Source organism: Brachycentrus maculatus, unplaced genomic scaffold, assembly GCF_059751285.1.
Source record: "Brachycentrus maculatus isolate JH-2025_06_01 unplaced genomic scaffold, ASM5975128v1 h1tg000196l, whole genome shotgun sequence".
Lineage (NCBI taxonomy): Eukaryota > Metazoa > Arthropoda > Insecta > Trichoptera > Brachycentridae > Brachycentrus > Brachycentrus maculatus.
The window spans coordinates 46,220-61,769 of NW_028280947.1; the positions used below are offsets into that span (position 1 = coordinate 46,220).

At 33.1% G+C, this 15,550-nt stretch overlaps 1 protein-coding gene across 3 annotated transcripts in view; it reads right to left on the reverse strand.

Annotated features, from left to right (window-relative positions):
* Positions 1–15,550, reverse strand: part of NaPi-III (Na[+]-dependent inorganic phosphate cotransporter type III) — a 31,470-nt gene that overhangs the window by 8,662 nt on the left and 7,258 nt on the right. Inside the window, exons 1-3 of one of the 3 annotated variants that reach the window (XM_088263166.1) lie at positions 14,535–14,951; positions 2,777–3,357; positions 331–573 (exon numbers count right to left, since the gene is read on the reverse strand). In XM_088263166.1, coding sequence (XP_088119292.1) covers positions 331–573; positions 2,777–2,969 — 436 coding nt within the window. In that variant the 5' untranslated portion in view covers positions 2,970–3,357; positions 14,535–14,951. Of the gene's footprint in view, positions 1–330; positions 574–2,776; positions 3,358–14,534; positions 14,952–15,550 lie in introns of those variants that run through there. The other 2 variants (XM_088263169.1, XM_088263167.1) reach the window with 2 other exon arrangements.

Sequence of the window (15,550 nt, forward strand, 5' to 3'; positions counted from 1 at the left end):
TTGTAATAAAAATGCAGTTCTCTCCCATAAAGAGACTGAGCTCTTGTGCTTGGAGAGGGACTTATGTTTATTACCAACAAACATAACTAACAAGTTATGTAAGTCCCTCTCCAAACACAAGAGCTCAGTCTCTTTATTGGAGAGAACTGCGTTAATTTTAAGATTGTTAAAGTAGAAATGTCTAGAAAATGGATTAAAATTATAAAAAAACTATTGTTACCATATTAAATAATAAAAAATAAAATATATATTTAAGTTAAATACTTGGTGCACATTTCATATGGATAGCGCGTTCTTAACCTAACCTAACCTAACCCGAGTCAGCATTACCGATAGTTCCCAGCTTGCTCCAGTGCAGGCCGGGGGTGCCCCTGGCCACGAGACTGAAGCCGACGGTGGCCCCCACGATGCTGTGCGTGCCGGAGATGGGCAGCTTCAGGAAGGTGGCGATGAGCATCCAGGCGGCCGAGGCCACGAGAGAGGACAGGCAGCCCAGCATGAGCTCTTTCTCGTGGCCCTCGTACACCATCACGTCCAGGATGCCCTTCCGCATCGTGTCCGACACCTTGTAACCTTCAACCAAAAACATTTTGCGTCACACATATATCACCAATCAACCGCAGGAAATGGAAAGAAGGGAAAGAGGCCTATATCCAGCAGTGGAGGTCAGAGGACTCATAAAGAAGAAGAAAAAAGATATAAATCACACCCAGGAAATAAATTCAAAAGTTACTTGCAGATATCACATTCAAAAAACACCAATAGCATTTTCTTAAAACATTGTTTGCAGGCTGGTTTTTCATCAACCCCGATCCTAACTATACTCAGATAGTTTGCCTCCGACCCTCAGTATACTAATCACAAGTAACCGCAAACACAATTCCCATCTGTACAGTGTTTTTTTATGTCTCTAGCACACTACCAAAAGTAAGCAGTAGAACGCTTATAAGTGTCTCCCGCTCTCTACCAACAGTATGTAAAAGACGCTTTTAAGCGTTTCCCGCAAACAATGTGTTAACAAAGACGATACATTTATTTTTTAAACTACGGGAAAATCTGAGCTTCTCAGGACTTACGACCTGACACTGGGTGGCTTTACTGCGCAACGTTTACTGTTCTACCCTATATTGAACATCCTAGATGCAGTATTGCAGCAATTGAATTCATATATTAATTGAAATAGACAAATTTATTGTCATTTATTATGAACTTTTGTTAAGTAAATACATATCTTTGTTTATCGTTCTTAGGGACAAAATCCAATGATTGAAAGAATGAATAAAATAAAAACAATTCTAGACTAACCTTACTTATAATTTTATATTAACTATTACTTATCATACTTCAAGCGTGTTAGCAAGATTCACAGACAAAGAAGGATTAATGTAAAAAATTTACGGGTTATGGAGCATTTTGAGAATACCCCCTCCGTTTTAAAATTAGACAAAACTCTATTTGTGAATGTGATGAGACTTCAGCACAAGATGTCCCTAATTGAGTGTGGATATGTCCAATTTTAATGAAAGATATAATAGAAGCAGAATTTGCGAAAGAAGGTATGCAGTTGAAAAAAATTGATGAAGCAATAGAGCATAAAGATCCATCAGGTTTAGTGGTAACTAAGAAAATATGACAAGAAGAATATGAGACTAATAAATGAGCAATGTGACAAATCTTGATTGATGTAAAATATTGAATCCATTGTATTGTTTCTAGGGATCAACCTCATTCATTTATTATTTACTATACACATCCACTATCATTTTTAAGATATATAAACCGATTATGCTATAAATCCTTGTACCTACATAATAAGCAAGGAGAATTTTCTTAGGCAACTAATAAATGCATATTTTTTAAATGTTTTACTGTATTTATATATTTATATAATTACCATAAGTAAGTACTTTATTACTTATTTATTTATTTATTTATTTATTTATTTATTGAACGGCTGAAGCCTTTAAGGTAAAACATATAATACATATCGCTCACTCCTTTCAAGAACGTCATAAATCGAAAAACTTGATTTTTCAAGAGAACGTTTTTAAAGTTTAAAAATATAATACAATGTATTAAAAATATATATCAAGCCACTTACTGAACTTTTTGCTGTGCAACAGATCTTTTTAGGTGAAATCTGAAGGTTTTTTGTCCATTTGAAAAATATTAAGTATGCTTTAAAAAAATAATTAACAATACCTTTTCTTCAAAATGCAAAAACAACACTTTCTGCCCTGTAGCGGGTAAATATTTAGTTAAAAATATGCCTGTTTTGAATATTGAAAGCATTAACTGCTAATAAATGTAGCCCTGAAGAGGGCAACAGGTTGTTGCCGAAACTAGTTGGTTAATAAAAATGTGAGTGGATCAATCAGCACACAAAGTATTTTTACTTTTCGAAATAATATATAAAAATATGTCTTTTTTGCTGGGATATAATACATTTTCTGGGCATTCCGAAAACATGCACAACTGAAAATTTACGATTTTTGATTTATGACGTTCTTGAAAGGAGTGAGCGATATATACAGTATTTAATACAAAAATAAAAAATACACTAATGAATACACTAATAGAGAAACAAAAAGTCTTGTAACAAATAGTCTTATAACATAAAATCATAGTTAAAAAAATAAAATAACAAGTAGTAAGTACTAGTAAATACACGTCTCCTTCAAACACTATCGGCGAGCAGTAAGAGAGAGTGAAACACAACGTTTAAATTTATCCATTATAACATGAAATAACAAGAAATGCTGAGAAAGTTACTCACCAATCAATATGGCTCCTGTAATCTCGAAGACGGTAGCCAAGTAGCAAGCTTGCCGGACTGTCAAGACTTTAGCTCCGACACTGGTACCAAACGAATTAGCCACATCGTTAGCTCCGATACCAAATGCCAAAATAAAAGCGAAAATGAAACCCACAATTACTATCCACAAAACGGTCGACGAATACGGCTCCATTGCGAATACCGAATCAAAACAAAAGAAGATGACAAATCAAGTACTTGACGATCAAATAACCATCAAACCTGACTAGGATTTCGAAATTGATTTTAGTTAAAAAGTTTTTAATTTCTTTTTTCTGTTCATCTTATGATTGGTTTTATTTTTGCAGAGAACAAATCAAATTTAAAACTGAACTTTTAGTTTCTCGGAATTTGGTGTATTTGGTTACAAATCAACATAAACTATGGGCTTTTTCGGTGTTATTTCTGCAGCAGTTTATTGCGGTAACTGCCAAATGGGTCGACTATAAGACATTCGACTTCTCACACAACCGTCAGATGATGTATCGGCTCTCAAAGATGTTCATACGGTGGTGTGGGTGGTATCGAAAAGACGGCGACATCTGTAAAGAAAGAGACAAATTTCTCGGTCAGACACATTTTCAAATAATAGCAGAATGTTAACACACTTTGGACGGGAAAGGTATTTCTACCCATTTGGTCGATTGAAGCTTAAGGACGGGAAGGGTATTTTTACTTTCTGCGCTGGCCTCATTTCAAAGGCAGAAAATAAAGAATTACATATTTAAGGTTTTTATATGAATATTATGTACCAATCTCTTTTTAAGGTCTGAACTGTAAGTACATAATTATCAAATCCGCAGGCGTAAAATAGCCCGTCCGAAATGTGTTAAATTGACTTGAGAAAACGATTTACAAGCGCGTGTAAATATTTCAGCACCTAATTATACGATATTATATGAGAATCTACATTTATATTTCAGCTAATTTATACACCTACATAGTGTTGCGGTTAGTGTGTTTGGCTTTTATGTATGAGGATAAGATTCCCTCCTAGTGGGGTCCTAGAACGCCACACTTATCTGTCTTTGCAAACAATCTTTGCCTCTTCTACATCCATGAATCTCAAACTCTCATACTTCTTCTTCCAACCCCTATCCGCACCCTATGAGTTGTGTTAATTTATTTTTTAAAAAAGCTTTAGATTACCCTGTAAATGTATGTATTTTTAATTTCCTCTCCGCGAGATGACGCCCACGCCAAAGGCGACTTACGCATTACAAGGTTATTTTAGGAGAATTCCGTTACAGAAGTACGTAGGTACCTATTTTTAGCCGATTAAATTGAAATCAAACATCGTATTGATTTATATATGCGAGTCAATTTTGCGTGTCGGGCATTTAATTTTTTTTAATTTCAGCGAGCGAATTTTAGAGGCAGTTAAATATATTAAAATAATCCTATTCAAGTAAAATCTCAATATAACGGACCTCTATTTAACGAACTTCGGATATAACGGACAAATTTTTCAAGCATGATGAAGGTGATCTGGGTATAAAATATCATGGTTTTAGTGATCACTTTACACACGTGTAACATTCACCAATTGTACCCATTATTGACAACCACACCACTCAAATTTTTGGAAGTTCTATATACATATGATCCAATTTCGAAACATTGTTCTTGAATCAATAGAACTTCACTAGAGACATCTATTGGTGAGATGAAAAGAAGCTTTTTTATTGAGCAGAAACTCTTTTATTAGTATGTGAGGTGCGAATCCTGGATTAAAATCACTTACATGAGAAACGCCAGAAAATATCATTTTCATTTTTATTGCAAATCAGCCTATGACGGTCGTCAGCCCCAGACTTCCGTATTTTTCTTAATTAAATATCACGACTGAAAGTAAAATAGCAGATGAAGTTATGAGCCCAAAAAATGAGGATGAAAGTGAAGGTAGAGAAGAAGAAGAAACTACTCTGCCAAAAATGAAGTTATCAGTGGTAAGATCACATCTCGACGATCTAATAACATACATTGACAATTCGTCAGATAACGAAGTTCAACTATATTATATGCATTTTCGTAATTTTAGACAATAGATTAAAATAAAAAAAACAGCAAACTTCAAAAGTGCAAATAAAACTTATACAGTTAACAAAAATATAGTTCAACCTCGATATAACTGACCGTATTTGACGAACTTCGGATATAACGGACAAAAAATCGATTGCAATGTAAAGAATTAAAAACGTCCTGTTAATTTTCCTGTTCATTATACATGATTAATTCAAGTGTCGCCGCATATAAACAATTTTGACATTTGTACAAAAATAAAATTTTGGAAGAGATAAAGAAGACGAATGAATCACAATAGGTTTATTTTTAAAATTGGACTTGAAGTTAAATTTACACAGAGTGAATGATGAATGATAAGGATAGTGTTATATTACCATACCACAAAGTTAACAATGCTTTTAATATACAAAATATATTTCTATTTTTAATAAAAAAAAGTTAGTTTATTTGGTTATAATGCTATGTGTGACGCGCGCTTAAAAAATCTGTACTAGTATTGACAAGTTTAAAAGCTCACATGAGACTCGCTTTTCCTTTTGATAAATCACTAATTTCGCTGCTATTTTGAAATAATCGCCCAATAAAAGTCACGATCCGCCTCTGCTTTTTCTCCGTGACGTCAGAGGGCGACAGTTGGCTGGTGCAGGGGTCGGCAAAGTGCGGCTCGCGAGCCGCGTGTGGCTCTTCAAATTCAAAATGACATTTTTAAAGAAAATTAGATTTTTTTTAAATTAATTTTTGCAAAAAAAAAATTTAAACTTTTTAATAAGTACTTAAGTTTTATTCATTCTTATTTCCTCGATAAATTAATAATGCATAGTAAAAAACACAAATCGTTGAATGTTAAAAGGTACCGTTAAATAATCTTCGTAGTAAAAGAGATACTTAAAAAAAACTATTTATTTTAATAGAAAAAGGCGTTACGAATTATATTTTGCACCCATTTATACATCGTATAATTATAATTATAATATATGTATAATTACATTTTTTCACATCTCAACATAGATGAAGAAGAATATGGAAGTCTGGGCATTTACAGGGCTTACGACCGTCATAGGCTGGTTTAAGTGATCACTTTACACACGTGCAACATTCATCAATTCTACCCATGATTGCCAACCACACAAGATATATTGATCAAAATCGAATAATACCTAATTGGAGACAATCCAGTTTTGTGAACAAGTATTTGGATACGTTTACTCAAAATGTTTAAAATAAATGTATGAATCTGCGCAAAAAAGTATTTCTAATTAAAAATCTGTTACCTAAAAAATACTTCTAGTTTGCTTTAACTCTGACCACTCTGTAGGCCAGACATTCTGGCCCGTATGATTCTAGTAGGCAGCTCCGTAGGCCACAATGTCTGGCCCGGCGCAGGTATAACTTTAATCACTGATTTCACTATCACCCAAGTATATTCTACCAAAAAATATTTCAGATAAATACAGTTAATGTTAATTAACATGGTCATACGAATTGCCAGACAGGGTGTCCCAAAATTAGGGAACCAAAATATTTATTTTAATGGTAGAAAAACGTCACATTTTTTTGATCAGAGTAGCTGATCGGTTATGAGAAAAAATGGTCAGAGTGGAAAGGGTTAAACAGTGGCAGTGGCGTGCATAGAGGTAGGCAGTAGAGGTAGGTAGTAAGGTAAGCTAGGTACTACTTACTAGGCTAGGCAGTAGAGGTAGGTAGTAAGGTAAGCTGGTACTACTGAGTAAGGTAGGCTAAGCATAGGTTGCGTTTTTATATGTCACGTGGGTTAGTTAGGATAGGCACTACATTTCTGCCTGTATGGAAGGCACGCCCCTAGTTGTGGGTTGCTTTGAACATTCTATAAATTATATTTATTGTTTCGGCATTAACTTTGTGGTAAGACATTTACAATGATTAAAGAAAACACTTGTTACCAAAACATCCAAAAAAAACTAAATTCTAATAATAATTTATTAAATAATATATTGTTTCAAAATTCTTCACCTTTGCTTTCCATTTTTCCTTTGTTTTCAAACTCCGCCCCTTGACTTACCCTCTAGCCTAACTTTCCCCTCTCCTTATTTATGGAACAATTTTATATTTTATATTTCAGTTATTAAACCTAACCTAACCTAACCCCCTCCCCCTAACTTTCCCCTCTCCTTATTTATAGAACATTTTTATATTTTATATTTTAGTTATTATTCAGACCTGAATGATGGAAGTTTAACTTCCGAAACATGCAGTCTTTAATAAAACTCAAGTGGTATAAAACAAGTGTTTTCTTTAATCATTGTTCTATAAATTCAATTGAATTAAAAATTGGCTGCCCCAAAATTTCCAAACCGTTTGGCTCTCTTGGTCCAGAAGGTTGCCGAATCCTGAGCTGGTGCGATGCGGCCAAAACGGAAATTCCTCTGCGCCGAGCGCGACACATCGAGACGAGATGGGGCGAAAATAAACCAAGATGGAATGAAAAAAAATACAGACAAGTCGAGGCAGACATTTTGTAACACGCGGTCTTGAAATTATAGCAGGGAAATTGTTCCCTTCTAATCTTGCCAAGTTACTAGTGACATTGTACTCTTAATATTAATATCTGCGGAGACATACAAACGTATATAGATTTATACTCTCGATATTATCAAAAGGGGATATTCGTTAACACAGAATGAAGAAGAATATAGAAGACTGGGCATTTAAGGGGTTAAATAGATTTTTTTTATTTAGCCCCGTAAATGCACAGTCCACGTCCGCTTCCGTAGTGTAATGGTCAGCACGCTCGGCTACCGTTCTGAAGGACCCGGGTTCGATTCCCAGGGGGGGGGTCAAATAAATATAAGTGATTTTTTCACTCTAATATTTATTCAATATTACCCTGGACTGGTACCTGAAGTGGAGGGCTGATCACCTTTCCTTCGTGTTAACGATCAAGATAACGCTGTGTTTGTATAACGCAGTGCCCTATGCACCATTGGGGTGCGGATAAGGGTTTTTTTAATTGGAAAATGTGACAAGACGAATAAGACAAATAAATGAGCTCGGCTGTCCAATTTTAAAACACAGGAAGGGACATTTTTTGGTAGTACGGTTTTTTTACATTTTTGGACTAAGTAGAATCTACTTAGTCCAAAAATGCAAAAAAAACATACTACAAAAAAAATGTCCCTTACTGTGTTTTGAGTTTGGACAGCCGAGCTATGTAACGGATCGTGATTGATGGATATAAACTAAATATGCTATAAATCCTTGTTCATAATAGGCAAGGAAAATTTTCTAAGGCAACAAAAAATATTTTTTAAATATAAAAATTTTATGAATATTTTATATCGTATCAGAAAATAAATATTAGAAGGGTTTAAATTATATTAATCCAGCTGGTAATTGTCGCGCAAGACATAAATCTATATCTAAATGCGTAATCTCAATTTTGTGGCTATTTTCGGTACGAAATATGATTCAAAACTCGAGAATATAGTGGCCATTACAATTTTATGGGACGAAGATAATTGCGTACTACGTCAAAAATATTGAGCGCTAAGCTAATACAACAGCAAAAATAATGGAAATATGTATGTACCTGAAATAGCGTAAACGAGGCTGATTTTTACTATAAACCTAGCTGAAAATGCTCGTATTCTTAAGGGGTTATTCGCAAACACAGAATTCATTCGCCGGGCGACCACCGGAAAGATCACATGTCGCTCACTCCTTTCAAGAACGTCATAAATCAAAAATCGTAAATTTTCAGGTTTGCATGTTTTCGGAATGCCCAGAAAATGTGCTTTATCCCAGCAAAAGCGGCATATTTTTTACTTAATATTTACCCGCTATAGGACAGAAAATGTTGTTTTTGCATTTGAAGAAAAGGTATTGTTTTTTTTTTTTTTTAATAAACTAAATATTTTTCCAATGGAAAAAAAAACCTTCAGGTTTTACCTAAAAAGATCTGTTGCACAGTAAAAAGTTCAATAAGTGGCTTGATTTCATTTTTAATACATTGTGTTATATTTTTAAACTTTAAAAACGTTCTCCTAAAAAATCAAGTTTTTTGATTTATGACGTTCTTGAAAGGAGTGAGCGATGTCTGTTCACGCCCGATTTTTTTAAAGAATGTATATTACTTTTTTTTTGTTTTTTCGAATATATAGAGAAAAAATATTTTTATAAGTTTTTTTAACTCCTTACATTTCAATGGCTCTTTTTTCAAAACCAAATAATTATTTCGAGAAAAAAAATTCAAAGCAAAAACAATGTTTTAAAAAAAAAACAATTACGTAAAATGTTACCTGGATTTAGAGAAAATTAAGTTGCGTTTTAACGAATACTGGGCAAATATACATATCGTATTCATACAGGAGAAAGTGACCAAGTGCATTTTTTACAAACGCGTGATCATTGACTATTTTGATACCTTACTACCTTAATATTGCCCTGAAAAAAATCCCAAAGGATTTTAAACTTGGAAGTATAATATATTGACTTGTTAAAAATGACTAACTTTTTTTTCTTCTTTATTTTAAATTCTTTTGCATTACATAGCATAAATTCAAATGCAAAAAATATTAATAAAATATAAAAATGAATACAAAAAAAGATCCCACAAAGGCATGGCCTGTGTGTGGGTATACAAAATAAATAGTCATAGTACAGGGTATAAGGGTATATATAGGGGTTTCTAAGTAGAATTAGTTAATACAAAATAACAAAAAACTTAATATAAAATACAAAAAAATACTTAACATTTTAAACAACATTGATGTTTATTTTGTTGCCAAGCAAAAGTGACTTAAATGGCCCTCCTGAACATTTTACGTCTTGTTAGTTAGTCACTTTCTCCTGTACGACTACGATATGTTTGAAATATTATTTGTATTTTATTATTTTATTTTCTATGAACATATATTTTTATCGAGCCCAGCCCAAAAATCGCACGAATAATATTTATAGTATTTATTTATACAAATTATAAAAATGTTCCAATTTTTATCTAAAGCAAGCATTTTTATCAGAATTTGTTAAGTAAATAAAATAAATCACATACATATATTAATTTAATCCCCCCCTGAGAATCGAACCCGGGACCTCCAGAACGGTAGCCGATCGTGCTGACCATTACACTATGGAGCGGACTAATTTTTCACTCTAACATTTATTCAGATATATATATATATATATATACATATATATATATATATATATATATATATATATATATATATATATATATATATATATATATATATATATATATATATATATATATATATATATATATATATATATATATGTATATATATATATATGTATATATATATATATATATGTATATATATATATATATATATATATATATATATATATATATATATATATATATATATATATATATATATATATATATATACATATATATATATATATATATATATATATATATATATATATATATATATATATATATATATATATATATATATATATATATATATATATATATATATATATATATATATATATATATATATATATATATATATATATATATATATATATATATATAAACACGCTGACCATTATATATATATAATGGTCAGCGTGTTTAGCTACCGTGCTGGAGGTCCCGGGTTCGATTCCCAGGGGGGGGGGGTGAAAATAAATATAAGACAATTTAACACTGTAATATTTATTTACTTCCTTCATGTGTAAACGATCGAGATAACACTGCGTTTATATGAAGCAGTGCCCTATGCACCATTGGGGTGCGGTAAGGGATTTATTATTATTATTTATTATCACCCTGGACTGGTTCCTGGAGCGCAAGAGCGATCACCTTGCCTTCATGTAAGTAATGATCAAGATAACACTGCGTCAATTTGATGCAGTGCCCTATGCACCATTAGGTGCGGATAAGGGTTAAACAATAATAATATTTATTCAATATTACCCAGGACTGGTACCTGAAGCGGAGGGCTGATCACCCTTCCTTCATGTTTTAACTTTCCTTCGTGTTTCTTCAGTAGGTATATATTTTTTCGATATTAAATGGTTTAACCCTGGTTTTTACCCAGACTGCCGTGACGCAGAATTTATTTTTGTAAAATATGACGTAATCGCAAGTCTGTGCAAATTCAAACAATGGAGTAGTAAAATGGAGCTATTTAGGAGTGCCATTCACGTATTCGCATGTTGTATAGCACGAGCTCCCCATACAATGCTCCCCGCACACACGTACTGCATAAAAAAGACACGCCCGTACACCAAACACACCTGGCAAAAGCAGGGATGGAGTTTTACTTCTTTTGGAATTCGATTTTTTTGCATTTCACAATCTTATACAATTACAGTATCGAACAGATTAATTGAAAAAAAACTTTTTTTTCTATTTTCTACTCATTACTTATAACCCTTATCCGCACCCAATGGTGCATAGGGCACTGCATCGAATTGACGCAGTGTTATTTTGATCATTACTTACATGAAGGCAAGGTGATCGCTCTTGCGCTCCAGGAACCAGTCCAGAGTAATATTAAATTAATATTAAATAATATTAAATAAATATAAATGATATCATATTAAATATTAATTTGTGATATAACTAATAAACAAAAGATTTTAAAACACTTTTTTACGAAAATACAACAAAAAATTATTTGTTTCAATTAATCTGTTCGATACTGTACAAGTACAAAAATATTTTATTTTATTTAGTATATATTATAAGGCGTAGATCTCAAGCTTGTCTCGATGTTGTTGTCGATGTTGTTCGCGCTCAGGGCGCGAAGAACATCGCCGTGGACTTACTAATAATTATTTTTCGGAATTTTCAAATCATACAACCACTCATTTGACAAATTATTAGACTCTGTTACAAATAAAGGTCAAGTCATGAACAATTTAGAAAATTAAGAAAAACATAAAAATTTTAATTCTGAAAAAACGTTAATTAATAATATGCTATTTCAAAATACGTCACCATTATTATCTATGTTTTCTTTTACAAAAAGTCCCGTACCTTAACCCCCCCTCCCCTTTATTGTTACCCTATCAACCTCTATATACCTAAATATTTTTTGCTCGTTAGTTTTAATTTTCACCTGCAGATGAAAACATCTGTTAGTTTTCGAAACTAGTCGTGTTTCATAAAATAAAACTCAGTAAGCGGTTTATTGCAAGTGCTTAATTTTTAAAGAACACTAATGCTATGGGAAAGGTATGGGATAAAGAATAAAGTTCAAATAAAGTGCTCGTATTAAAATTCAAAATGGACATTCAGAAGTTGAACATATCGTAGTCGTACAGGAGAAAGTGACCAACTAACAAAACGTAAAATTTTCAGGAGGGCCATTTAAGTCACTTTTGCTTGACATGAAAATAAACATCAATGCAGTTAGTCATTTTTGACAAGTCAATATATTACACTTCCAAGTTTAAAATCACTTTGGGATTTTTTCAGGGCAATATTAAGCTAGTAAGATATCAAATAGTCAATGATCAGGTTTTTGTAAAAAATGCACTTGGTCACTTTCTCCTGCATGACTACGATATACTGTATTCAAGAATAAATTTGCCCCCTTTTGCCTTATCCACCACGATATGGAAATAGCATTGGTGCAATATCTTACTCAGACACTAATTGCGTCGATTTGCACCAATGTCGATACACACGTTTGTACACACAGCCGGCACATCCCTATAGCTACACAAGGGCCGGGACTAGCACAAAACATGGCAATGGTTTTTCGCGACAATTGGACCATGTTGCGCAGAAAACATCCAACCCAATTTACAAAATTTGACTTTTTGATTAATGGTATTTCATCGATTGAAAATATTTAATTTGCTGAAGACACCCAACCCAAAAGATCGAGACAATTAGTTATTTTTTTTCTAACCTACAATCAATAAATCCATCAGAAAACAATGTTAGAATTATCCATGTGGGTTGACAGCTTTCAGCATTTCTCACACTTAAATATTTTTTTAAAAATAACCCTTATCCGCACCCGATGGTGCATAGGGCACTGCATCATATAAACGCAGTGTTATCTTGATCTTTTAAATTATTTACATGTATGAAAATATTACAGAAAAAATCTTTAAACTAGAAGAAAAAAACGAATTCGCTGAAACCATCCAAGATGGTTGGATGTGTTCTTTGTACCTTATTTTTATTTTGCTGAAACCATCCAACCAATGAGATACTTGGCCACGCGCAACGTATCAGAACGACTAGTGTGATCGTTAGCCTGGTGGAGAAGAGAGGGAGAGGAAGATCCCCACGCGATGGACCGATCAAGCTAAGGCAGCAGCAGGCACCTCGGTGGTTGGAGCGCTACGTGCAGCACAGTCAAGGCATAACTGGAGAAGAGTCATTGCTTCTGTAAGGGTCACAACCCTCAGTAATGAGGAATAAGACGGAAAAGAGATTTTTTTTTAATACTGAAAACATTCAAATGCGATTAACTCAGCTTCCCAATTTCCGGGTTGGATGGTTTTCGCATAACATAGTCCAATTCTAGCTGTTTGTGATAATTTATTATACTCCGTTTAAAAGACCTTGTGATTGGTGGTGCCCATTCAAAATGAGATAAATGAAGCGTGATCGATTCACTAAGAGGAGTGGTTATGTATATTCGTTTCCATATATCGCTCACACCTTTCAAGAACGTCATAAATAAAAAAAATCGTCAATTTTCAGTTATGCATGTTTTCGGAATGCCCAGAAAATGTACTATATCCCAGCAAAAGCGGCATATTTTAAACTTAATATTTACCCGCTACAGGCCAGAGTGTTGTTTTTGCATTTTGAAGAAAAAGTATTTTTTGCATTTTGAAGAAAAATACTTTTTCTTCAAAATGCAAAAACAACACTCTGGCCTGTAGCGGGTAAATATTAAGTTTAAAATATGCCGCTTTCGCTGGGATATAGTACATTTTTTGGGCATTCTGAAAACATGCACAACTGAAAATTGACGATTTTTTTATTTATGACGTTCTTGAAAGGAGTGAGTGATATGTATATACAAAAAATGACTCATTGAAAAAATATGTCTTTACTATAGCCTACATTTAGAAAAATACACTTGAAATTAAAAATAATAAAAAAAATGCTATTAATTTTATTATCATTTATTACATACATTATTATCATTTATTATTATTATTATCATATTATCATTTTATTACATTATTATCATTTTATTATCATTTATTAGTTACATTTTTTATACAATTTATATACTTTTCTACTTAATAAAATTTTACAATTTTAGTTGCATTGAGCCTCTCCAAAAAAGAGACTGAACTCTTGTGCTTGGAGAGGGACTTTTTTCTTCTTTTTTTTGTTAAACAAAATATTTTTGGGGAACATATTTTTTGCCGTGCGAGGGAGTTATCTTGTTTATTTTTTTATTGTTTAGTCTGTATATGTTTATAGTGTTCGTTAAATTTAATTTTTAGAGTGTTTGTGTCTTTTATATTTTTAATTTCTAAAGGGAGGCTGTTAATTTTTTTTTATTCCTAAGTAGATGTAATTTTTTTGGTACTGTTTTGTGTTTTGGGTATTTCAAAATTATTTTTATATCTTTGCGATATGTTGTTTGTTTCTAGTTTTGAGTGATTGTTTTCTTTAGAAAGTTCTATAATTTATGTTTTTATAGCTTTTCTATTTAAAAAAAAACACAAATAATTATAATGTTTAACTCACAGTTTTGTGACGGCACGTCCAATGTACTTAAATCCGCAATGTAATCAAAAACATTCAATATTTTAGACTTAAATAAATCACAAAACAGACCAAGCACGGCTAACCTTAAACATCAAAGAACTGTCAAAAGTCAAAATATTAAAATTAACTGTCAAAACGTTTAAAAAGGGAACGCGGCGGGTTCGGAAATAAAAACATTTACGGAATAAAGAAAGTAGGTACTCAAATTTATTTATGGCAGCACTCACATTTTTACGAGTAGGTACTTTTTGGCATAAGAGGGCGGCTCACGCGAATGCCCGAAAGTATGAATATAAATAGTCACGTGGGTAGATACCTGTTTAATTTTGTTTTGACGACGCCGATGTGATAATTTCAACGCGAAGCGTTCGAAGCAACCGATTTCCGTTTGCGACTGGCTCTTGTTTGTGTACTTTAACGGTTTCAAACAGGGTTGCCACCGATATGGCAAAATGTTATGTAGGGTGTTTTATTAGAGGTATACAAATTCAAATTTCCCGTAATAAATTGATGGTGGCACCTGCCGTGTGGCATGTTGCGCCATTTTGTCTCTGTCACATCAATCCCATTCAACTGAGTTACGAAGAAGTTTGTGATCATGGTTTTGTAGCGCTCTCCATTGACCGTAACATTCTGGCCGGCTCCGGCGTCGTCTTTAATTAAATTTTATAAGAGGTCAAGGGATCTTACATCCCTTATGCCACTGCGACCTCATTAGGTATATTGTGACATCTCTCTGTGTCATAGCTCACTCTCAAGACCTACGTGAGTCATGTAACTCATGACCTGTCTTGGTAGCAGGAGCTTCACCTTCTCGGAGTCTAGTAGTGGTGGTCCAAGGATGTGACTTTGGTTGCGAGCGAGTGCGTCACAAATATAGAGAATGTGGATGTGTGTCGCTATCCTCCATACATAATTTTCAAACTGGGGAATCATGTTGTCAAGGTCCCGGTTAGGTAAGCGTTTTGTTTTAAATATTGAAAGCATTAACTTTG